The following is a 27,538-nucleotide window of genomic DNA, read 5'->3' as shown; positions in this document are numbered from 1 at the left end:
GTGGACAACTCCTTTATATGCCCACCATTGCATGTCAGATTTGTTGTGGTCATGAGAGTACACCAAAGAGCTTGTCTTTCTTCTTCTCGCCCTGCTATGGATGAGACCAGGTGAGTGTACAGCATATGCATATCTTACCCATTCTTGTGCCACCGTATGCCAAAGTGAATGAATCAGTACGTGGGATTCCTTTCTCGGTGGTGAGGATTAAAGGTGTGTGAGAGCAAGCTGAGTGTTTCCCTTTTCCAGACACTGCTCTCTGAAAGGGTAAGAATATGGGAGACAGTCATGCAGCAGTGACAGAGGCAGATCAACAGGATAAGAGGCTCCTCTTGAACAACATAAGATTAAAAAGAACATTACTTTTGCATGGGGCAATAGTCACATTTTAGACTTTTCTTCTTCCATTTTATTTTTATGTTCTCCCACCAACTCATGTGAAATTGAACTCACAAAATTTGAGCTTCTACTGTGCACAGATAATATTTTACAAAATAAAAAAATAAATAAATGAAGGAATTTGCTTATAAATTGCACATGATAAAGTAGTGAAAATACTCAGGTAATAGGGGATCTACACAGTAAGGGGCTGGGGTAGAATTGGCTTACTACATGCCATACCAGCCCACATGTCCTTGACAATTAGACACACCATTGAAAACATTATTCTTAAACCTGCTCTTCAAATCTTAGTACTCCTGGAATGTAATAACACTGAAGATTTTACTTTGTGTCTCTCCAAGTGATCACACAGTGACTAAAGGAACTAAAGTTTCTAACCATGTCCCTGTGTTCTTAACGAAGAGTTTATATTTTAAAGTAACAGCTGGAATTCACTGCACTATTTCCCTTCATAATTATAAACACTTCAGTCATGTCTCTTAATCTCTGTTTGCTTAAACTGAAAAGGTTCAGCTTCTTCAATCTCTCCTCATAGCTCAGACCTCTCAGTCCTGGCGTCAGCCTAATTGCTCTCCTCTGGACTTTCTCTAGTGCTGCTCTATTCTTTTTGTAGTATGGAAACCAAAACTTTACCCAGTACTCCAGGTGAGACCTCACTGGTGTGATATGTAACTAAAGCATAAAACCTCTTGTTTTGTAACTCCACACACTGTGGGCACCACATAACTGAACCTTCTATTAGGCTTCTTGATCACTTCTGTCTTGATGAACATAATGATGAGTCCACTGTGACTCCAGGTCCTTCTTGTAAGCTGTACTTCAGACTCCCATTGTGCATTCAAATCTAACATTTCTACTTCTTACACTGAATACTTTACACAAATCTGACCAATCTGATTCTATTTCATTTGCCCTTTCATCTAGTTTGGTATCATCTGCAGACTTAATTAGCTTTTTGATTATAGTCTTGTCCAGATCATATAAGTATGTTAAAAATCGGGAGTGGTCTCTCCTTAGACCTTTCTCGTACAGTCAGATATGGGGGATGGATATTTGAGGAGTAAACCACAAGACAATGATTATGTTTTTATATTACGTATTTTATATGAATATTAAAGAGCCATCACAACAAATTAAATCAAATTAATAATATATTGAACAACTTATTATAAAAGTAAAGTTGAATAAATTGGACCCCTGCTCCTGCATGAATAAAAAAATAATGGAGTATGTGTTCAGATAGAGTACCACTTCAGTTAGTGGAAATAGCTAGAAAGTTGATAGAAATCTACGTTTTGTACCAAATCTACGTTTTGTACCTAATAATAAATTTGGTTTGACCTAAGTCAGGGGTGTCTAAACTATGACCTGTGGGTCAACTGCGGCCTGTTGTCCATTTTTAATTGGCCCCCAGTAAACTCTAAAAATATAATGAAATATGGCCCACACACAAAACTTGTTCTTAACTGTATTGTACTTATTAGGTTTAACACAAGGAAGGCTACTGTCTTGATCAAGGCAGCGTCTTCACAAACAAGCAAAACCAAAGAACAATTTTGCTATGGGTGACAAAAAATGGCAGAACCAAAGAAAACGTACATTAGCATATGAGGGCAGAAAATTTCAGACACGGTGGGAAAATGAATATTTCTTCCTAGAAGTCAAAGGCAGTGTGTCTATTTGATTTGCAATGAAACTATTGCAATTGATGAAAGAGTATAATGTGTTTCGACACTACGACACCAAACATCCGACCTACACATCCTACACTGGCTCAGAGCAAGAAACAGAAATTTAAGCAAATGGCAGCTTATCTGCTAGCTCCATGCAACAAAACACAAGAAAATGCCACATTAGCCCTTTACGAGGTAGCACAACTCACTGTCCGTCATGGTAAACCTTTCTCAGATGGTGACTTCATAAAACAGTGCCTCACTAAAGTCACAGGAATAATGTGCCTGAGAAAATGAGGAATTCAACAACGTTCGTCTTGTCCAGAAACGCAGTTGTGTGGCGAATTGAAGATTTGTCAGCTAACTTAAAACATCAACTTGTGCTTTTGATTTTTACTTGAGCACTTTGAAATACAATAAATGAAAGCCTATAATGGAGAGCTGTGATGCTGTATTTTTTTCTTTAAGCATATTCAATTATGAAGCATAATTTACTTATACTTGATTGATTTTGCTAGCGTAATACACAGGAGGTGAGGCAATATACTGTAGCCTCAATCTCTAGTGGGTGGCCCAGCCTCTTCGTATATTTCTCTGTATTTGGCCCCCAGTGAAAACGTTTGCGACACCCCTGACCTAAGTGAAAGCGTACTCAAGGTTATTGTGTTTACATATACACACACACACACACAGAATTCCAAAGCGTTATTTTCAGACTCGGGAGATCTTAAACATTGAGATTCATCAAAATCTTGAAACTGAATTTTTGGAGGATTCCAATACTTTCCCTATATTTCATATATCAGAAAGTAAAAAAAGCATAATTCCAGCACTGACCCCTACTGGACACCATTTGTAACATCACCTAATTCTGAAAAGTTCTCCTCACCATCACCTTGTGCTTCCAGTGTCTCAGTTAATTTTATACCTGTCTAAACACCACACCTTGAATTTCCATTTATTTTTGTTTTGTTCACCTAACCTTTCTTGTGTTTACTTTATCAAAGAGCCAATGAGAATTTGTGTCCTCACCCGCGATGGGGGGCGGAGAACTTGGTAAAAACTCCAAAACATGCTTAACTCTCCTTGTGATAACCAAATCAGACACCTGAGAGGGAGCTCCTTTCTGCACATGTAGTGATATTTGCCTTAAACTTCTGCATTTTGAGTAAAACTAGGAGGAAGTATGTTATATAAGTTAAGCCCAATATGTACAATAAACAACTTACATTTTAATATACATATTGACTAGATAGAGTATCATATTAGACTACAGAACCAAACACTCTAATTAAATAATATTCTAGCAAACCATTTTTTTTATATTACTTATAGTCTCAAAAATATGTGGAATGATGGCTCTGAGGTTAAGGATCTGCGCTGATATCTAGAAGGTTGTCGGTTCAAATCATATTAGTACCTGGAGGGACCTTACTCCACTAGACCCTTGAGCAGGGCCCTTAAGCTGAAAATTGCTCCATGGGCGATGTGCAGTGGCTGACCCTGTGCTCTGAACCCCAAAGATCATGCAAAAAGACAATTTCCCATCGAGGATTAATAAAGTGTTGTAAATACCAAAAAAGCAAATAAATATGGAAAGTGTATAACTTCAGATACATTTATACTCATCTTATTCAACCTATATAAGTACTTACAGGTTTGGCTTCTAAAGAGTTAGCAGAAAATAACAAAAGGTAATAGCAGAGTGGTGGCTCTGAGGCTAAGGAGCTGCGCTGGTATCCCGAAGGTTGCTGGTTCGAATCCCTGTCACTGCCAAAAAGGCCACTGCTCTGCTGGGCCCTTGAGCAAGGCCCTTAACCTGTAATTGCTCCAGGGGTGCTGTACAATAGCTGACCCTGTGCTCTGACCCCAAGGGGTATGTGAAAACTACCAAATTCCTAATACAAGAAATTGTATAAGGCGAAATAAACAACAACACTGTTTATTGCAAGCTACTCACTTCCAGGTTTCTCCCCATTTTATCAATAGCCTCAAACATTCAACAGGTGGCGATGTTTTTCAGTTTTTCTTTTCAAATTCCTTAACCGGCTAGAGAGGCGAGACACTAACATCAATATACTAAGAATACACATTTTATTGTGATTGGGACTTTTATTGTTATTATTTGTTACACATAATAATGTTTAATGAATTATACCAGTTAACCATTATTTCTTTTCTTTTTTTGGTTTTTAAAATTTTTATTGTTTAGTAACATATTGTGAGTGCCATACGGAATCGACTGGCATTCCAGCCCACATGGTGGATGGTCCAGGAACAGAGGCTGTAAGAGAAAGAGACAGATGGACTGGCATCCCGTCAGGTAGGGAGCTGGTATCATTCCTGGAAAGGAGGTCTTGTCGGAAGGACAGAAGGTGACTTGGTGGCAGCATCTCACACTGGTGGAACTCTAATACAGATACTAGCAAGGCAGAATGGGAATTGCAGTCTTATGGGATAGCCCTGTCAGGGCTGCAGGAGAATGTTGTATCTTCTTTGAGGGGCTTCTACCTGACCCAGATGTGTGTGTTATGCTGTGACTGAAAGTACTCCTGGATCTGACATGAATGTAGGAGTCAGAGGAAGATGATACGATGTGCAAGATGTAGAAGGAGAAGGGGAAACGGAAACCTGTTGTTGTATTGTGCTGCATTGAAAAGAGAAAAAGGAAGTCTATTGAGGTATTGTTGTGAATAAAATAACTTGTATTTGAACCCAAGACTGTATCATGTAGTTGTGTCTCCGGGTTTGGGGTACTACTACACCCCCTGGAGGTAACAGTATAGTAAATATTTATCATCCCTTTGTAGCTGAAGATGTTGGGTTTCCTGTAGCAAAACATGTTCTTTCAAGCTTACACATGCCAAGTCATGCAACTGGGGATAGCTCAAGATAAATAAGTAGATAAGATTAAAAAGGAATTTGATAATAGTTCCCCCTCTTCCCCTCCACCTCTGCCCTATCTTGTCTTTAAGATTCCACTCTTTACAGTTCAAGGTCTCTCGCATACCACATACAGTAGCAAGGAACACCAGAAACAAGTAGGGCACCCCCTGAAAATGCAATAATAAAAGCTGGTGGAAAAGTTATAGTGTGTTATCTGTTTCTTGGTAAATGTCAACCATGGTGAAATACAGTTTAATGACTATCATAACAGTTAAATATTAATCATAAAACAAATACATTTTTTATGGTACACAGAGTAACCTTTATCAGTAAACACCAAACAGGAACTTTTGCTCTTTACAATCCTCTCTTGAACTCCTCTGCCTTTTCCTTATTTTAACAATTGCAGTTATGGAGGGTGGTCAGCGGTGGAAGAATCATTTTCTCTGCTTTCTTTGTGAGGGGTTACTGAACACTGCTGTCTGCATACCGTGTGGACACAGCTTTTGTGATGGATGCTTTGTGCAGCATTGGGATGACAAGGACCAGAAATTCTACTCCTGCCCGGTGTGCAAAAAAGTTTGCACAACCACCTGACGTCTATACAAGGAGTACAATTGACGAATGCCTACAGAAAATGAAGAAGACAACAATCCATCCTGCGGAACAAAGTGATGTCCAAGACCAGGAGGCGACCTGTGATTTATGTGATGCAGTAAAAGTTAAAGCCGTCCAGTCCTGTCTGACCTGCATGGTCTCTTACTGTGAGACTCACATTCAGCTGCACAGGGAGAATGAAGCTTTCAGAATGCACAGACTTGACAGGCCAACTACAAATCTGCAGCAGATGGTTTGTGTTGATCACAAGAAACCTCTGGATCTTTTCTGTAAAAGTGATGAAAAGTTTATCTGTTCAGAATGCTTGGTTACTAAGCACATCGGGCACAAGATGGAGGTGGCCAGCCGGCAGGTGAGAGGCTTCCTTACTCTAAAATAAAAGCATATACAATTATAAATTCTGTGCTATTTCTGATTTTTGGTAACAAGTTTACATAAAATATCAACTTGTGAGTTTGATTGCAATTTGACTTAATGTGTTTTATCTAAAAACACCTCCTTTCTTCATTCTTCTGTTCTTTCAGAGTTTTACACCTATAAAGGTCTCCAAGACTGCAGCTCAGGAAGGTGAGTACTGAAGTAGTTAGAGGAAAGGTTGTTGAAAAATATGAAGATCTATATGATTATTTAATTGGATACTCAACATTTATAATCTTCATTAATAATGTTCTTGAATAACATCATTATAGTTGTTTAAATTAACTAATATACTATTAAGTTACAATATCCAGGATACTGGATTCCAATCCTGGGTGAGTCATTGTCTATGTGATGTTTGTTGTTTCCCTGTGTCCATGTGAATATTTTTCCTACATCCCAAAGATGGGCCAGTTAGATCAAATGGTGACTCCAAATTGATCTGTTATGAGTTTCTGAGCGAGTGAGTGAGTCAATGAGAATTTATGTGTGTGCGTGTGCCCTATAATGGAGTAGTGTTCCATCCAGAGTTACTGTCTACCTCCAGCCTGATCAGGTCAGGTTAGATTGGGGAGTACGCACTGGTACATACCACATGACAAAACAGCTCCAGATCTCGGTTGTCAACCCCTCAGGGCATACATGCAGTACAGTCCCACTCTCCCCGAAATGACCATCTATTTTCCATGGGCGTGCCCTTTCTATGGTTCATCTGCTCAAATCCTCAACAATGAGGATCCTGTGAGCCTGATCACCCTCTGGAAATCATACCGTAGTCCTGTAGCTGACACTTCCTCACAATACAGGCAAAGTGTCTCATTAAATACTCAACACAAAGTCAAACCAGCAGTACTCAAGGATTCTCTGATGAGACACACTACCAAAGGAGTCCAGTCTTTGTCTCAGGTCACTGAATAGATTCATGTCTCGCCACCACGGACTCTAAAGATTTGGACCTTTGTCCTTTTGCATAAATAGCAGGAGCACCACACACCTCTTTCCAGCAACCTCATGACCCCCCCCCCCCCATGCTCTCCCAATTCATCTACTGAGTTCATAGAAAGAGTCACCAGAGACATGAATGTCACTGCCGAGGTAAGTAAACCTCTCGATGAGGTCGACACTCTCTCTGCAGACAGACAGACTACCGATGTCTGTGCTGAAGAAGTCATTAAAGGTCTGGCTCTTGGTTTTTATCGAGGACACTCGCAAGCCCAGACACTCAGACTCCTCGCTCATTCTCTCGAGAGTCCCAATCAGAGCCTCCATTGACTCTGTGAAGACCACTGCATCATCTGAAAGATCAGTAAATCATTGTTTACCAACAGATGCCCCACAGCCACTGGACCTCACGACCCTGCCCAACACTCAGGCCATTTCTTGCTTGAGTCTGATGCTATCGAAATAAGTTTGGAGTGGGTTTGAAACTGGATGGATAGATGGAATAGCTGTCCTGGACCTTGGTTATTTGTTTCAAACATTAGAAACAGTTAGAAATATATGGAATACTATTTGTGCCAAAATTAGATTAATAAAATGGCAGGTATGAAATAATAACATGCAAAAGTAAAGTCATATACAGGGTTACCGTACTGCCATCATTAAGGCGAATTAGGCATTTGCCTTGAGCACAGATCATAATTGGAGTAAAACCCAGACGGATGGGTTAGCTACCCAACAGTCAGTTGCCGTACTAATAAGCTTGGCCTAAGGTGCAAAATAAATTAGCACTAGCTCTAGTCATACATATTAAGATATGTAATTCATTTTCTCCCTTTGTGGAGTTCCAGTTAAAAATATGTAAACCATATCATGGACCTTCGCTTATATATATATATATATATATATATATATATTGTAGCAAATAAGCCCTATGTCCACCTCTTGAACCCTCAGGTACCACCCCAGACACGTTGTAAAATCACAAGACTTATTTATTTTCTTGTCTTCACGTACACAAAGCACCCTTTCCACCACACTATTCATAAACACAATACTCTCAATAAACCAATACAATCCTCCACTCCCAGACACTTCGCCCTCCTACCTCCCAGCTCAGCTCAGTGTCTGGGCTTTCCCATAGTCCTTTTATATCCCCCGACCCGGAAGTGGTTCCTGGCACAACCCACAAGTCCATTTCCTTCCGGGTCAGGGCAAACAGTCCTCTTCTTCATCCCGGGAGCACGTTGTTTCCTCCGGTCACGTGACTGTGACGCACTCCCGGGTTATAGGGCACGCAAGAGCCCACTAGCCCCCCTACAGCGACTCCTGGTGGTCCCCAAGGAATCCAGCAGGGCTGTGTATACAAACTACAAAGTCCATGAGGCCCTGCTGGAACTCGGGACACCATCATGCTGTCCGGAGGGCTCCTCCTAGTGGCCTGAGGGTGGCGACCGGAGTCTGTAGCCGGTTGTCCATCACAATATATATATATATAAAAATTAAAGTAACACTGTTTAATCAGAGTATAGCATCAAGTCAATGAAACTTCTGGGCTATTGATCTGGTCAGTTAGGTAGCAGAAGGGGTTGTTAATACATTTCAGCTGCTTTGGTGTTGTGCACTAGAGGGGTAACAATGAGACAACCCCCAAAACAGGAATGGTTTAACATGTGGAGGCCACTGACATTTTTCCCTCCTCATCTGTTTTTTCACTCATTTTATATTTGACTACAATTAGTGTCATTACTGGTAGCATGAGGCCATACCTTGACCCTACAGAGGTGACACAGATAGTCCAACTTCTCCAGGATGGCACATCAATACGTGCCATTGCCAGAAGATTTGCTGTGTCCCCCAGTACAGTCTCAAGGGCATGGAGGAGATTCCAGTAGACAGGCAGTTACTCGAGGTGAGCTGGACAGAGCCGCAGATGGTCCTTAACCCATCAGCAGGACCCACTGGTATCTGCTCCTTTGGGCAAGGAGGAACAGAATGAGCACTGCCAGAGCCTACAAAATGACCTCCAGCAGGCCACTGGTGTTAATGTCTCTGACCCAACAATCAGAAACAAACTTCATGAGGGTGGCCTGAGGGCCCAATGTTCTCTAATCGGCCCTGTGCTCACTGCCCAGCACCCTGGAGCTTGACTGGCATTTGCCATAGAATACCAGAATTGGTAGGTCCACCACTGGCGCCCTGTGCTTTTCACAGATGAGAGCAGGTTCACCCTGAGCACATGTGACAGACGTGAAAAGGTCTGGAGATGCCATTGAGAACATTATGCTGCCTGTAACATCATTCAGCATGACCGGTTTGGTGGTGGGTCAGTGATGGTCTGGGGAGGCATATCCATAGAGGGACGCACAGACCTCTACAGGCTAGACAACGGCACCTTGACTTGCATTAGATATCGGGATGAAATCCTTGGTCCCATTGTCAGACTCTATGCTGCTGCAGTGGCTCCTGGGTTCCTCCTGGTGCACAACAATGCTTGGCCTCATGTGGCGAAAGGATGGAGGAATTGATACCACTGACTGGTCCCCACGCTCGCCTGACCTAAATCTAACAGATCACCTCTGAGACATTATGTTTTGGTCCATCCGACACCTCAAACTGTCCAGGAGCTCAGTGATGCCCTCATCCAGATCTGGGAGGAGATACCCCAGGACACCATCTGCCACCTCATTAGGAGCATGCCCCCCCCCTACCCCCGACATTGTCAAGCATGCATACAAGCAGGTGGGGGCCATACAAACTACTGAGTACGATTTGGAGTTGCTGCAATGCAATTTTGGCAAAATGGACTAGCTTGCCTGCCTGCCACATCATTTTATCACTTTGATTTTCGGGGTGTCTTTGAAATCAGCTCTCTGTAGGTTGATCATTTTCATTTCCATCAAACAATGTGCCATCCTTTCATTTCTAAGACATTACCATATAAGTCCATATCAGTAGAGATAGCCATCAGGATTTTTTTCCCATTGTGATCTGATGTGTTTTCAAAGTGTTCCTTTAATTTTTTTGAGCAGTTTATATATATATATATATATATATATATATATATATATATATATATATATATATATATATATATATATATATATATACAGTATATATATATATATCCATCCATCCATTATCCAAACCGCTATATCCTAACTACAGGGTCACGGAAGTCTTCTGGTGCCAATCCCAGCCAACAAAGGGCGCAAGGCAGGAAACAAACCCCGGGCAGGGCATAAACCTTGAATATTCTTACATAATGTACAAAGTCATAATAACATTTCAACAGCATGAAATCAAACATGCTTGTTAAAACACCAAGTAAAAGGAATGCTGATGTTTATTGTTCACATTAATGTGCTCATTCACTAAAGATTCTTTTCCTTCATTGGCATTGAGAAAGACAATCCAGTAGAATTCTTTCAACTTAGCAGTTAATTTTGTACTCAAGGACAGTAGTGGAAATTAAGTTAAAGTACATTTAGGACTGAAGCCAGGAAGCATTTCTTTACTAAGAGTTGTGAAAATCTGGAGCAAACTACCAAGTCATGTAGTTGAAAGAGAAACCTTGACAACTTAAACAAGTGAGCTTGATGGGCTTACTGCTCTCCTCTATTTGTCAAATTTTTAATTGTAACCTGTTGCACTAGTCACGTTTAGAAATCTCATCTTTTGTTCAAATCCTTCCTTAGTTGGGTTTTGAGCCCTTGAGAACGGACTGATGAGACATATGACAGCAGAGAGGTTTATAACTTAGAAAAAAACGAGACACCGCTGATGTGCCTCTAAGTTCTCTCTTAAAAATTTCTGTTGCAAGGCGCCCATATCCAGAGTGCACATTCACTTCAATATGGAATAGAAGAGTTACAAGTAGCAGAGCCGGCAAGGGTGAAAAGCAGTTCCTAGCAGATATCCAAAAGGATGGCCCTTGGTACCTAGCAATGGTTCATAAGCCACTCCTCATCATCACAGACAAAAAATGCACTGTTATTGGTATAGTTGTGTATTATTTCAAGTGCATGCAATGGTCTCCTACTCTTCAAAGATTTCAATCTACAGTATATACTGTACAGTATATACTGAACTATATACACTGCCCTAACTAGATGTTATTGCTCTAGTCTTACACATCACTGTGAGAACAATATTTGAAAATCTGGTTTGTAGTTGTATAGTTGTAATTTTTAAATTGTACACACTAATGCAAATGTATGTGGTCATTTTTTTGTTTGGTCATAGGTACTAACGCACAGCTCAGGATTATGCTCCTTGGTAAAAGTGGAGTTGGAAAAAGTGCAGCAGGTAACACAATCCTCGGCAAAGAAATATTCACAGCCGATTCAAATGGTGACTCCGCTACAACTGATTGTGAGATACAAGATACAAAAATAGACAGATGCCATGTAGTTGTGACTGACACTCCTGGATTTTTCAACACACGCCTAACGATGGGTGAAGTCATTAGCAAAATCAGAGAGTGTATTCATACCTCTTCTGGGCCCCATGTGTTTCTAGTGGTGGTAGAGATTGGCAATTTTAATTGTGATGACCAACAAATGGTAGAGATCATAAAAAATATGTTGGGTGAGAAAGTTACCAAACACATGATGGTCCTATTTACCCATGGAGAAAACCTGAGAGACAAAAACATTAAGCAATTTGTGAAAAGTGGCAATAAGGATCTCAAGAACCTGCTCCAGATGTGCAACTACAGATATCATGTGTTCAACGACACAACAATCCGATACCCGCTGGCATTAGAACTGTTCAGAAAAATTGATCAGATGATGGTAGAGATTGGAGGACGATGCTACACAGATGAACGAAAACAGGACAAAAAAGTGAAGAAGGAACCTCCTCAAGAAAAAAAGATGCTATGTGCCCGTAAGTTTGAAATTTAGTTGCTTTCAATATGAGATTTATTAATTTGTTATGCATCCATCCATCCATCCTCTTCTGCTTATCCGATGTCGGGTCGTGGGGGCAGCAGCTTGAGCAGAGATGCCCAGACTTCCCTCTCCCCGGCTACTACTTCTAGCTCTTCCGGGAGAATCCCAAGGCGTTCCCAGGCCAGCTGGGAGACAGTCCCTCCAGCGTGTCCTGGGTCTTCCCCGGGGCCTCCTCCCGGTTGGACGTGCCCGGAACACCTCACCAGGGAGGCGTCCAGGAGGCACCCTGATCAGACGCCCAAGCCACCTCTTCTGACTCCTCTCGATGAGGAGGAGCAGCGGCTCTACTCTGAGCTCCTCCCGGATGACTGAGCTTCTCACCCTGTCTTTAAGGGAGAGCCCAGACACCCTGCGGAGGAAACTTATTTCAGCCGCTTGTATTCGCGATCTCGTTCTTTCGGTCACTACCCATAGCTCATGACCATAGGTGAGGGTAGGAACATAGATTGACTGGTAAATTGAGAGCTTTGCCTTATGGCTCAGCTCCTTTTTCACCACAACAGATCGATGCAGAGCCCGCATCACTGCGGATGCAGCACCGATTCGCCTGTCGATCTCCCGCTCCATTCTTCCCCCACTCGTGAACAAGACCCCAAGATACTTGAACTCCTCCACTTGAGGCAGGATTTCGCTCCCAACCCTAAGAGGGCACTCCACCCTTTTCCGGCTGAGGACCATGGTCTCGGATTTGGAGGTGCTGATTCCCATCCCAGCCGCTTCACACTCAGCTGCGAACCGATCCAGAGAGAGGTGAAGATCATGGCCTGATGAAACAAACAGGACAACATCATCTGCAAAGAGCAGTGACCCAATCCTGAGTCCACCAAACCGGACCCCCTCAACACCCTGGCTGTGCCTAGAAATTCTGTCCATAAAAGTTATGAACAGAATTGGTGACAAAGGGCAGCCCTGGTGGAGTCCAACTCTCACTGGAAACGGGTTTGACTTACTGCCGGCAATGCGGACCAAGCTCTGGCACCGGTTGTACAGGGACCGAACAGCCCTTATCAGGGGGTCCGGTACCCCACACTCCTGGAGCACCCCCCACAAGATTCCCCGAGGGACACGGTCGAACGCCTTTTCCAAGTCCACAAAACACATGTAGACTGGTTGGGCGAACTCCCATTCGCCCTCCAGGACCCTGCTAAGGGTATAGAGCTGGTCCACTGTTCCGCGACCAGGACGGAAACCACACTGTTCCTCCTGAATCCGAGGTTCGACTATCCGACAGACCCTCCTCTCCAGAACCCCCGAATAGACTTTTCCAGGGAGGCTGAGGAGTGTGATCCCTCTGTAGTTGGAACACACCCTCCGGTCCCCCTTCTTAAAGAGGGGGACCACCACCCCAGTCTGCCAATCCAGAGGCACTGTCTCTGATGTCCATGCGATGTTGCAGAGACGTGTCAACCAAGACAGCCCTACAACATCCAGAGCCTTGAGGAACTCCGGGCGTATCTCATCCACCCCCGGGGCCCTGCCACCAAGGAGTTTTTTGACCACCTCGGTGACCTCAGCCCCAGAGATGGGGGAGCCACCTCTGAGTCCCCAGGCTCTGCTTCCTCATTGGAAGGCATGTTATTGGGATTGAGGAGGTCTTCGAAGTACTCCCCCCACCGACCCACAACGTCCCGAGTCGAGTGTTGACACTGCACTGTTTCCCTCTCCTGAGACGCCGGACGGTGGACCAGAATCTCCTCGAAGCCGTCCGAAAGTCGTTCTCCATGGCCTCCCCAAACTCCTCCCATGCCGAGTTTTTGCCTCAGCAACCACTGAAGCTGCCGGTACCTATTAGCTGCCTCCAGAGTCCCACAGGACAAAAGGGACCGGTAGGACTCCTTCTTCAGCTTGACAGCATCCCTCACCGCCAGTGTCCACCAACAGGTTTGGGGATTGCCGCCACGACAGGCACCGACCACCTTATGGCCACAGCTCCAGTCAGCCGCCTCAAGAATAGAGGCACGGAACATGGCCCATTTGGACTCATTGTTTCCCACCCCCCTCGGGACGTGGTCGAAGTTCTGCCGGAGGTGGGAGTTGAAGCTGCTTCTGACAGGGGGCTCTGCCAGACGTTCACAACACGTTTAGGCCTACCAGGCCTGACCGGCATCCTCCCCCACCATCGAAACCAACTCACCACCAGGTGGTGATCAGTTGACAGCTCCGCCCCTCTCTTCACTCGAGTATCCAAGACATGTGGGCGCAAGTCCGACGACACGACCACAAGGTCGATCATCGAACTGAGGCCTAGGGTATCCTGGTGCCAAGTGCACATATGAACACCCCTATGCTTGAACATGGTGTTCGTTATGGACAATCCATGACGAGCACAGAAGTCCAATAACAAAACACCACTTGGGTTCAGATCGGGGGGGGGCATTCCTCCCAATCACGCCCTTCCAGGTCTCACTGTCATTGCCCACGTGAGCATTGAAGTCTCCCAGCAGTACGAGGGAGTCCCCAGAAGGTATGCCCTCTAGCACCCCCTCCAGGGTGGGTACTCTGAACTGCCATTCGGTGCCTACGCACAAACAACAGTTAGGACCCGTCCCCCCACCTGAAGGCGGAGGGAGTCTACCCTTTCGTCCACCGGGGTAAACCCCAATATACAGGCTCCAAGTCGGGGGGCAATAAGTATGCCCACACCCGCTCAGAGCCTCTCACCGGGGGCAACTCCAGTGTGGTACAGAGTCTAGCCCCTCTCAAGGAGCTTGGTTCCAGACTCCAAGCTGTGCATCGAGGTGAGTCCGACTATATCTAGCTGGAACCTCTCGACCTCGTGCACTAGCTCAGGCTCCTTCCCCTTCAGAGAGGTGACATTCCACGTCCCTAGAGCCAGCTTCTGTAGCCGAGGATCGGACCACCAAGGTCCCCGCCTTTGGCCACCACCCAACTCACACTGCACCCGACCTCCATGGCCCCTCCCATAGGTGGTGAGCCCATGGGAAGGGGGACCCACGTTGCCTCTTCGGGCTGTGCCCTGCCGAGCCCCATGGGTGTAAGCTCGGCCACCAGGTGCTCGCCATTGAGCCCCACATCCAAGCCTGGCTCCAGAGGGGGGCCCCGGTGACCCGTGTCTGGGCGAGGGAAAACGCCGTCCAAATTTTTTACTCATCATAGAAGGTCTTTTGAACCGCACTTTGTCTCATCCCTCACCTAGGACCAGTTTGCCTTGGGTGACCATACCAGGGGCATAAAGCCCTGGACAACAGAGCTCCTAGGATCATTGGGACACACAAATTTTTAATTGTTATTCCAGCAAAAATCAGGAATACTTTATTCAATATATATCTACTCTCTATATATAAAATCCTAAGCCTAAAAGTGCAACGATTTTATGTGACATTTTTATGTCACGTTTTTTGTCACACTTTAAATCAGGCTTATTTTAAAACCTATATATATGTTTGGTACCATTTTTGTCAGAATTTATTGAACTTTAATGTGATGATGTTAGATTTTCAGATTCTGATTCTGTTTTTAAATTATAATCTAAAAAATATAAAAAAACCTACATCCCGCGAGACGAGACTTTGTGCCAAGAGATTTAACCACACCTGGGGCAGGAAATAAAAGACAAAGAGTAGGACAATTCCACATATTTAAGATGATCCGCTTTGGCAACCCCTAACGGGAGCAGCCAAAACAAGAAGAAGAAGAGTAGGACAACTGCTGTACAGGCTTTGAAACATTCGTGCATCACACGAGATGCAGATCACGTTGCACGGTAGCAGCAGCAGGTAAAAAAATAACTGTATTTGTTTCCCATTCTATCACCGTTTAAGAGGAGGTTTCGGAGGAGTGACCGAGTCTCCTTGGGGTGTGTTCAGCCCCCCTCTTCACAACGCGAGCAGCAGAGATGTGAAGTGGCTGGCATGTAGCACAGGCCATGGAGGTTGGCAAGTGAAGAGAGCAGGGGATGAATCCCCTAGAATATATATATATATATATATATATATATATATATATATATATATATATATATATATATATATATATATTGTGGAAGAATCAGTCTCAACACACGAAAAAGGTTTGGGACAGCCACCGTTATATTGTCCCTGGCTGCGAAGGGATATTGAAATAAGCAATGAAGTTCTCTGTTTGAGTTCCAAAATTGAACTGCTTGAGTAGTGAAAAGATGGCGGCTTTAAAAGCCAACGCTGGAAGTGATGTCATCTAAGGCCGGAACTGGAAGTGATGTTGTTCTAAGTGCTGGAAGTGACATCGTTGACGTTGAATCAGGCAGGTTTTCTTGTATTTGGCCTACAGAGACAATAGAAGTAGGTTTAGCGCACTCTGCCAGCCCCTGGCCTGGAGGGTAATTACCTCCACTTGGTCCATTCAGCTTCCTCCTAATCCCACATGTATGACAGTATATATATATATATATATATATATATATATATATATATTGTGACAGGTGACCGGGTCTCATGCCCGGCCGGGACGCCCCTTCTAAGAATGTTCCGGGGGAGCAGCTATGGACATCTCACTCCCTCCCCCGGGACGCTTGGTGGAAGCCTCCCTGTGTGACAATGATGCTTCAGTGTCCCGCAGGGTTTCATGGGAGATGGAGTTCTCCACAACCCTGTGGGGCTGGGGTGGCCGCCCGGGGGTGCTGCATGGAGCCAGCAACCCACCTGGACATCTCTGTAGCCCCACCCGGAAGTGCAATTAGCCACATGTGATCAAGTACCTGGAGCACTTCCGAGTGGGCTATAAAAAGGGCCAGCATCCACCACTCATTGGCCAGAATTGGGTGGAATAGGACGAGGTTGCCTGGGAGGAGTGATGGTGCCAAGGTGAAGAGAAAACAGTTGTTTGTGTTGTATTAACTGTTTGTTGGACTGTGTTGTGGCTGGAGGGATTACGGGGAAGACGTGCCCTCCAGCTGAAGAGAAATAAAAATGCTATTTATTTTACACGTGCCTCTGAGTAAGTCTGTGCCAGGTGGGGTGCTATATAGCACCTTTCTACAATATATATATATATGTATATATATATTTTTTTTTTTTTGTAAAATGACAGCTACATGAATTGTAATTGCACATATTAAGTAATGATTTTCCTCCATTTCACTTTATTTCCTTAATGTAGTTGGCCTCAACCCACAAAGTAAAGATAGCATTGAAATCTCTTGCGACAATGCATGTAAAGTGACAGGCCTAACAGCCTTTTGAACTTGCTAGTGTTGTGTTTTAAAATAATTTACCTTTTTATTTGTTCAGGCTGTTTGTTTGGTTGGTAATTTACCATTGACCATAATGGCATATGTATAACCTGATTCTCTTCATGCAATGACTGAAGCTAAAGAATATCTCCATCACATGAGCTGCATAGTTGGGATTCTGACTGAAAAGAAGTTTTTAACTTGATGAACTGTGTTTTTTTTATTTAACAACCGACTTGTTCCACTTGACCTCTGTTACATGCGGTCCCTGTGTTACATCATGTACAGCTGAAATCAGAAGCTTATATGCACTTTGGGTAAATTATTGAAAACTCACCCAACAACCTCTCCACAGAGTTTATACTAACAAGCTATAAATTTGGCATATCGTGTAAGACATCTAGTTTGTGCAGGGCAAACATATTTTTTTCCAACAATGCTCACAGAGAGATTATTTCACATTTTATTGACCAGATCACAATTCCATTGTGTCACAAGCTTACATACACTTTGTTAACTGTTCCTTTAAACAGCTTGGAAAATTTTAGAAAATGATGTCATAGGCAATTAGACAGTCTGCCAATTAGACTAATTGGAGTCAAAATGTGGATGTTTGTTAAGGGCAACCATCAAATTCACTGCCTCTTTGCTTGGTGTAATGGGAAAATCAAAAGAAATCGTCCGAGACCTCAGAAAAAAAAACTGTGGACCTCTACAAATCTGTTTCATCCTTGGGGGCAATCTGAACAAACAATAATACACAAGTATAAACACCATAGGACCACACAGCCATCATACAGCTCGGTAAGGAGATGCATTCTGTCTCCTAGAGAACAACATACTTTGGCACGAAAAGTGCAAATCAATCCCAGAACAACGGCGAAGGACCTTGTGAAGATGCTGGAGGACACAGGTACATAAGTATCGCGATTCAACATGTCCTCTATCAACATAACCTGAAAGGCTGGTCAGCAAGGAAAAAGCCACTGCTCCAAGGCAATCATAAAAATGCCAGACTGCAGTTTGCAGTGTTACATGGGGACAAAGATCTTACCTTCTGGAGAAATGTACTCTTGTCTAATGAATCCAAAATTGAACTGTTTGGCCATAATTATTTTTGGAGGAAAAAGGTTGAGGCCTGAAGGCCAAAGAACAGCATCTCAACCTTCAGGCATAGGGGTGAGAAAATCGTATTTTGGGGGTGCTTTGCTGCAGAAGGGACTGGTGCACTTCACAAAATAGATGGCATCATGAGGAAGGAAAATTATGAAGATAAAACTGCAGGACTATCTCAAGAGCTCAGCATTAAAGATGAAGCTCAGTCACCAATGGGTCTTCCAAATGGACAAGGTCCCCGAGCAGACTTCCAAAGTTGGGGCAAAATGGCTTAAGGACAACAACATCAAGGTACTGGAGTGGCCCTAACAAAGCCCTGACCTCAATCCATTTGGAAATTTGTGGGCAGAACTGATAAAGCATCTGTGTGCAAGGAGGCCTGGGAACCTGTCTCAGTTACACCAGTTCTGTCTGGAGGAATGGCCCAAAATCCAGCAACTTATTGTAAGAGGTTTGTGAAAGGCAACCCAAAATGTTTGGGTCAAGTAAAACAATTTCAGGGCAATGCAACCAAATATTAACAAAGTGTATGTAAACACTGGAATTGTGATCTGGTCAAACTGTGATCTGGAAAAGTGAAACTCTCTGAGGTCTGTGAATATTGGTGGAAAAAATTACTTTCACCACGCACAAAGTAGACATCTTAAACGAAATGCCAATTTTATATTTTCTTAGTATGAAATCTGTGGAGGGGTTATAAAGTGAGTTTTAAAGAATTCACCCGAAATATATGGAAACTTCTGACTATGGAAACTGTATCTGTAACACAAGATGCAATACTATTGCAGGGATAGTATGCCATCATTTTGATCTGTTTCTCTGCAGCCTTGTTTTAGTAATTTTTTATTTTGTTTGTGAATTTGTATGTTGTATGTTTTGCACCTTTAATGTAACTTATGTGTGTGTGCTCATTTTGATTATTTTTGTATCAGTGCTGTTTTTACTGCTCACTAGCAGCTAGAAACTTTAAGGAGGCGCTCACATTGATTATGAAGCACTAAGAGAGAAAGAGACATGTCTTGGATTTTTTTTTTAAATTATTTTTAAGGCCCATCACATTTTGTTAGCACCATGCTTAGTTTATTTTTAAACCCTCTGTCATAACTTTAGATAACTGGATTAGAATGTACATTTAGTGCATTTTTCTTTGTAATTTGTGGCCACCAAGTCATGACACTAAATGCTTTCTCCACTGACTGAATGAATGTGATTTACTTATAGGCAGAAGATAAGAACAAATTGCTGTCAAAACCCAAAGACACAAAACATGCCACATTATATTATATTATATTATATTATATTATATTATATTATATTATATTATATTATATTATATTATATTATATTATATTATATTATATTATTAAAAAACAAACTAACAAGTGCTAAGCACACTGTCTTAAATTAGTAGCAAACACTGAAAATAGGCTGACAAACAATACATAAAAGAAGACCTTCTTGAAGAATCAGCAAGGTGTCACACAGAATGAACGACCGCCTGAAAAAAACAGCTTAAAATGAAAGTGAGGAAAAATTTCAACAGAACAAGTAAGAGCATAAAAAATCCTGTAAAATGTACAAGTACTGATCAAATAATGTGTCTTACAGAACCACGCACATTGTGTCATATAGCTAAGGTGCCAATGATATCATAAATCATCAGTCATTTTGAATACTGGGAAACAATCAAATATTGGCAAGCAACAAAACAATAATAAAAAAAACAAACAGATAAGTACACTACAGCCGAAGAGCTTGATATTCTCAAAAAACAGAATGCACCCTGTGTTCTTTTTTTAAACGTAAGAATTATAACAGATTAGGAATGTCAGATATCCAAGATATGGGAAAAGTTACATCCAGTAAATCATTCTTAAGTGTAAGCCATACAGTAATGACTCTATTTTCCATTCTGTGAGTTGCACATTTCACAGTTGCCAATAATGGTGTAGGTGCTATGAATGATTACAGCACGTTTTTAGCAAAATGTCCTTAGTTACAGTTTTCTTGGCATGGTGCAGCATTCATGAATGACAGACTTTGTATTGTTAACCTCCAGCAAATCAGCCAGACAAGTCTGATGGAGAAGAGCCTGAAAAAGAGCCCGAATCTGAAAGAGATGATGACGTCAATATCTCTAAGCACCAAAGAAAAAACAGCATGGACGATTCCCAACCAAACAGTAAGAGCCTTACCAATGTGCATGATAAAGGAAATTAAAAAATTAACACAAAATATGAAAGAATATGGGACACTGTAAGAATTGTAGGGAAATACAGACACAAAAATAAACAGAAGAAAATATGGTGGTGATTTACAATTTGGGCACTTAGAGGTTTGGTTATAGTGACTCACTACGGAGAACTGAACCGGTAATTTTGAGGTTTACGGTTGGGTACTTTAACTTCCTCTTTGTTGTTCTTTATCCTCTTTTCTTTTTTGTTTATTGGGTTCATGTCTGTGTGTTTGGGTACCTTTGACCCTTACAATCATATGCCAAGCCTTCAAATCTAAAAACACTGAAATAGTGCATTTAGAAACTTTCCATATTGTCATGTGTTTCTACAGTACCATATTTTTGATTTTATTTTGTTATCATAATGGCTCTAAAGTCACAAATTTATCGAGCTTTTTCAATGTCAACAATGCTCACTTAGCTACCTTGACCAACATCCAGTTTACACCCAGCCTCTATCTAATCTGGCTGGTGGCTTGACAATCAATATAGAAAAGCAATAAGTCATATTGAAAAATGCTTAAATTATTAAATATTTTCTGGGAGAAAAAAAAAAGAGAAGCTGAGTTTAGTTTAGTCCCGTATGTTACTCATGTACTCATGTACTCTTTCCTGCAGCTTTCGACTGGCATCCTGTGGTTTAAAGTGTCAGGTCAGATCAGGGTCTGCACCCCTAATCTGATGTCCATGAGCTTCTCGTCAGTGACCCATTAGTCCTTCTCTTTTATTGGGTCACTTTTTGTGAGCAGAGAATCCCATTGTTGTGAGGATCTGTTTTTTTAAGTGTTGCATTTGTCCAAAAGGCTTCAGTTTACACTTGCTTAGTTTAAGAAACAGTTGCACGAGTTACTAGCATTTTATGCTTTGCAGATACACTGTAAAAAAAATGTAACTATATTAATGAGAAGTATTAAAAAGCACATAAGTTACAAAATGCTTTCAGCATAGTATTTAAGATATGTTAATATATATACAGTATATATATATATATATATATATATATATATATATATATAATATATATATATATATATATATATATATGTATATGCATAATCCAACATCAGTCTGTCTGTATGTCTGTCCGCTTTCACAAAAGAATAACTTAACGGATTTAGACCATTTTTAAAAATTTGCTTGAACATTCCGGTTGATTTAGCAACTTCTCTCATCATACTAAGTATCACAGTTCACTTGCAGGAGCGATATATTCACACTAACCCAAGACAGAGGCTGTGGGCTGAGTGGAGGTGGAAGCGTGGCATCAGGAGTGGGGAGCTGGGCAGGGCCCTCCTCACTCATGCGCCAGCCTCCGTTTGAGTTGGTCTACCTCTGCATTTTAGAGAGTACCCTGCCTCCACTTAGCTAGTGATCCTGTTTGTTTATTGATTTTAAAAGTTTGTCCTGTTTCACTACTACGTGGGTGGAGCAGAACGGGAATAACTACTACATATATGCTGTATATATATATTAATATGAATATTTTCATATTACATTTGTGGTTAATTTATCAGCCCTCCTTTAAATTTATTTATATTATATTATTATAATATTGAAACTGAAATTGAAAATTTTAAATAAATTAGAGCATTACCTTAATGACACCCCATGAATCCGACTGCATACCCAGTTTGTCAAGCTCTGCTCTAGAGACTGGATAATACTTTAATGTGACACTGTATCCAGCAGTAGTCAGCACCATAGTGTCTGATTTGTTTTGGTCAGTCATTTTCTAAGCCGTTTAGTCCTGAACAGGGTTGAGGGGGGTACTGGACCCAACCCTAAAAGGTACAAGGCAAAAACAAACCCTGAACAAGGCTCCAATGCATCGCAGGGCAAATAAACACACACACACACACACACACACACACACACACACACACACGCACATGCACACGCACACACACACACACACACACACACACACACACACACACACACACACAAAAACATACACCAGGGCCAATTTCGTATCTCCAGTCCACCAGTGGGCCTTTGAATTGTGGGAGGAAATCGCAGCACCCAGAGGAAACCCACGTAGACACTCAGAGAACATGCAAACTCTTGTTTTGGTGTTACAGTAATAAAAATAATGAAAGTATAAGAAAACACATAATACAATCTTCAATTAATGCAACCCTATTTATATGTATTGTGCAACAACAACAACAACAACAAAACCAAAACAGGATCTGTTTTTTGACAACTTGCCAGCCTTGACTCACTAAGACGATAAGAAAAAAAAACAAAAAAAGCTTTATAGGGAAAAATGAATGGAAAAAAGCTTTGGGAAGGCAATTCAGAGAAAGACCCTCCAGGTAGTAAGGGTGTGCAATGGGTGTCAGAAAATGAGGGTAAAGACAACACAAGTAATCTTTTTCACAGAGCAAGATTGCCAGTCTATCATGGCCAGCTCAGAAGTACAATACAATTGCACAGCCACAACTCTCAAGGCAAAATGGAAGGATAAATGATACAACTCATCAAATAAAGAATTATCATGTATGAGGATACAAATATGTGGACAATTCCATTTAAAAGTATGTTATGCAATAATTACGCATTTCATTGTCCTGCTTCGCTATTGTTTTTAATTAACTCTGAATACATTTTCCCTTGTGAACATTTGGCTCTTCAAGTATGCTTCTGATCATTAGGAATCTCAGGGATTCATTAGTTCTGCCATGTCGCTTTTCTATTTATGTCAGCATTGTGGACATTGGTTGCTACACGGTTACTAAGGACACGCCCCCTGAGGTTGTGCTCTTGTATAAATTGCTTCCAGAGAAGTCGGTCAAGTATTTGACTTTGTGCTTACATTTTCAAAACATTTTGCTTTTTCTCTTGTATTTATTTTGGCTCAGACCTTGTTCTGCTTTGTCTTCAATTCCTGATAAATCCCTGGCTTAGTTACTCGATTCTTTTATCTCTGTTTGGTCCATGTAATTAAACTCTGTCCATCCTAAATGCTAGTACACTCATAAGACACTGAAAATAATCAGAGGAGTTAAATTGTAAACATAAACAGAGAAATACTGAACAATTTATACCATAAAAGTTCTTATACAGTGGATTCACAAACTATTCAGGCACTTTGTTACTCTGAGGTATTGAGTATTACTTGACGGGGTTAAAAAATTTATTTAAATAATTTTAGCACAAGGCTACAAAATGTAAAAAACGTCATGGAGTCCAAATACTTTCTGAATCCACTGTATATCCTTTAGTTTAAAAATAAATCAATCATTTATCATAACACATCCACTTCCAGGCACACCAAAAGCCACTACAGACTCGGAAAAAAAGAAAAAGAATGGGAAGAATGAATTTGGAAAAGCCAAACTGTTAACATAATTAAATAGCTGTTTGGAGTTTCATATACAGTGTCTAACTTCACCTTCACATTCATATCCAGAAGACATTACTCAATAGCCACATAATGCATAAACTAACATGGAATTCTGTAGAGTATAATAATAATAATAATAATAATAATTCTTTCTGTTTATATAGCACTATTCTCACTACTAAAAGCACTTTACATAGTGAGTGGGGAGCCACTTCAACCACCACTAATGTGTAACACCACCTAAATGACGTGACGGCAGCCATTTTAAATATGGTCCACTATTAGTGACATCACACTCAGTGTGACATGGAACATGCGGTGGCATCTCAAACAACAAGGCAATCCATGAAATCAACACAAAATGGTGGAAGACTGCACAAAATTCATAAAAATGTAAACATTACATACAATATTGAACAAATGTAGATAAGGGTATTGAGAAGTCCTGTATAGATCAGTCTATATTGTTATGTAACAGCTGGCATCTCATCTCGGGCTCAAGTGTGTTTTCTTTTTATTTAATTGTATAGTTGCTTTCTAAATATTTTTTTGCTGATATTATGTTTCTGTTTTATGTATTATTTCCTAATTATTATTTTCTGTCTTATTTTGATGCTATTTATCCTGTGTGTTAAGCACCTTGTGCCATGAAAGTGGAGCTAAGGGAGGTGAGATAGTACCATCATGATGTGATTGAGATACCACCCTCAGCCTATAGATTAAAAAAAACAAACTGGAAAAAAGAAAACACACTTGAGCCAATGATGAGACTCCAGCTGCTACATAAAAGTAATAATCTATTGAAAAATTGTAACTGTGACTCACGCATCATTTTATTTCTGTCTCTACAGTGTCTGTGAAGAATTACTTTCAATTGGATTAACTCAGGGGAGAAGTGAAGATATCTCTAAAGAAGTTTCAGGAATAAGGAAAATGATCCATTTACAACATGTATATCTAGTAAAGGAAGGGGATCTGGTAAACTAATCAATATACTTATTATTTATGGCTATGCAATATGATAAACACATACGAATATGGTGTGCTGCAGCAGTTTTGTGATATTTCTATAATCACAAAATAATGATATTTGTACAGTATATTATACTACAGTATGGCTTAATCACTTACAAAGCAACTGACATAATGAATATGTTGAAAGCGTCAACTAACCTGGTAGACATTGGGCAATATCCTTGGCGTCAAGCTCTTTAGCACTCATGATGATGTTAGTTATAGATAATTTGGTAACTGTAACCTTTATTAAAATTAAACAATGAAAGTCTGATGAAGTCAGTCACAGATCAGATAATAAACATAATAGTGAACTGATTTGGGTGGTGCAGTGGTAGCGCTGCTGCCTCGCAGTAAGGAGACCTGGGTTCGCTTCCCGGGTCCTCCTTGTATGGAATTTGCATGTTCTCCCTGTGTCTGTGTGGGTTTCCTCCTGAGCCTCCCACAGTCCAAAGACATGCAGGTTAGGTGCATTGGCGATCCTAAATTGTGCTTGGTGTGTGTGCCCTGCAGTGGGCTGGTGTCCTGCCCGGGATTTGTTCCTGCCTTGCACCCTGTGTTGGCTGGGATTGGCTCCAGCAGACCCCCGTGACCCTGTGTTAGGATATAGTGGGTTGGGAAACGACTGACTGACTGAACTTACTTTTAATTAGAGGGGCCTAGTTTTAAATATAAAGAGAGGGGTGACATCACCCATGTCCTTCTTATAAAGAACCTAATTAATAATGTTACGGAGCAATACACAGATGATAGATGACAGTTATTCTAGATAAGCATACATTTACTCCAATGTATCACAAGAATATATGCTGTAATTATAGCTCATAATTTGCGTTGCATTGCAGCTACATTGGAAGCATTAAACCTTTAAATGTTGACATTTTTGAAACCTGATGGGATAGTTAGTATGTTCTCATCAAAACATTTCATATTGTCTTATGGTCTTTTAAGCACAATTTTTTTACTTTAAGAGATGATTTATTATGTGTAAATGTTTGTTTTTATATTTCTAATCTCTATATATTATTTCTGTCCACCCATCCATTTTCAGAAATCACTCTTTTAGATTGTAGAGATAGTAGAAGTCAAAGCCCATCCAGAAACATAAAGCTGAAGAGTGGGCCGACCCTGAAGAGGACGTCAGTCCATCAGAAGTCAAGCTCAGGCACACTCGTTCAGAACTGCCCAATTTCATGTCATCTATTAACTGATCATGTGTATTTTCATATTTATGAAACATGTTTAAAGGTCATTTCTTTTAGGTTATAGATATTTTTACACTTTTTTCAAATCCATCAATTTCTATTAATTTTCTATTGATGTTGTTTTTTAAGATGTTTCCATTATTGTTTGCAACTATTAGTTTTCTTCCTTGATGCTGGTTTACTTTTTGTTTTAAATTTGGTTTTATTTTGTTTGTATGGTACCACTCATCATAAAGCAGAAAAATATTCTTCTTTAAAATACCCACAACCTGCTTGCTCTGCCTTTTGTAATAGAATCCTACTGCACAGTCATTGTTTTTGTTGATTTAGGTTGCTGGGACTCTCTTATCATACATTTAAAGGTGGCAGAATGACAAATGACCACCCACAGATGGCCCAGATAAAGCAATGGAGCTGGTGCAGGCCAATCAACAACGTATGCAGTAAACAACAATTCTCTACTTTATTAAGAATCCTACACTTTCTCATGGAGGGCCACTTGTTTACCTTGTGTTTAATAAACAAAAGAAAATCAAATGAAACACTTAAATGTATTTGTTTACTGCAGCTTTTAAATATGATTACTGTATAATACTTAACGCCTGGTGTTATGAGTAGCAGATCAGCCAGATATATTGATCTTACCAGGTGTTGTTATTTGACTGGTTTCTGTAGTTACAGTAGATAAATGAAATTAAAACATCCAAAGTGCACTGCAGTCTGGGAAGCAGGGTATCAGAGTAGAAAATGGCATTAGTGGTAGCTATAGTACATGTTTCTGAGATTTATAGTTAAAAAAACAAAATGAAAAAAACTTGATCATTCTTCAATGGGTAGCCAAGAACACAAATTGTAGATGGCTGCTGAATTGGCTCAGACACAGGAAGCAGAGGGCGATGGTGCAAGGAACCTTATAAGATTTGACTAATGTTAAGAGTGTTGTCCAGCAGGGGTCAGTGGTGGGACAGATGCTATTTTTAATATATACCCGGGTTTGGTTTAGCGGATATACAATTTAAAGAGATTGTTATTTTCAGTCCTGCGGTTGGTTGGCACCCTGCCCAGGATTGGTTCCTGCCTTGTGCCCTGTGTTGGCTGGGATTGGCTCCAGCAGACCCCCATGACCCTGTGTTTGAATTCAGCGGGTTGGAAAATGTATGTATGTATGTTATTTTCATGGGAATTGTTACATATGCATAAATTCACTTTTACTTTAAAACTTTTGTAAAAGCAATACTTGTCCTTTATTTCCAGCCCCGAGCGTGGTTAAATGTCTTTCTCGCAGGACGTATAATGTTGCTCGTGTTGTGAAGGGGTTTTGGCTGAACGCATGCTAAGGAGATGCCGTCTGATCATCTGCTATCTTTCTGCTGCTGGTAGGCTGCATGTTCTGTTTGTCAGGCTGCGTGTCAATCATTTCAAAGCCTGTACAGCATCTGTCCTTTTGCCACTTCGTGTCTTTGCTGCTCACGTTGTGAAGGGGGGGAGGGGGCTGAACGCACGCTAAGGAGAAGTGGTTAGATCATCTGTTGGCTTTCTGCAGCTGCTCCTGGTGAGC

At 41.2% G+C, this 27,538-nt stretch overlaps 1 protein-coding gene across 1 annotated transcript in view; it reads left to right on the top strand.

Moving 5' to 3' along the window:
• Positions 1–27,538, top strand: part of LOC114643145 (GTPase IMAP family member 8-like) — a 123,089-nt gene that overhangs the window by 62,785 nt on the left and 32,766 nt on the right. Inside the window, exons 4-7 of the mRNA XM_051934910.1 lie at positions 5,465–5,931; positions 6,104–6,146; positions 11,181–11,825; positions 20,236–20,358. Of these exons, the coding sequence (XP_051790870.1) occupies positions 5,465–5,931; positions 6,104–6,146; positions 11,181–11,825; positions 20,236–20,358 (1,278 nt within the window). The remainder of the gene's footprint in view (positions 1–5,464; positions 5,932–6,103; positions 6,147–11,180; positions 11,826–20,235; positions 20,359–27,538) is intronic.

The sequence above is a fragment of the Erpetoichthys calabaricus genome, chromosome 12 (genome assembly GCF_900747795.2).
Source record: "Erpetoichthys calabaricus chromosome 12, fErpCal1.3, whole genome shotgun sequence".
NCBI lineage: Eukaryota > Metazoa > Chordata > Cladistia > Polypteriformes > Polypteridae > Erpetoichthys > Erpetoichthys calabaricus.
The sequence above is the reverse complement of the archived record's forward strand: the minus strand, read 5'-3'. Positions and strand labels throughout refer to the sequence as shown.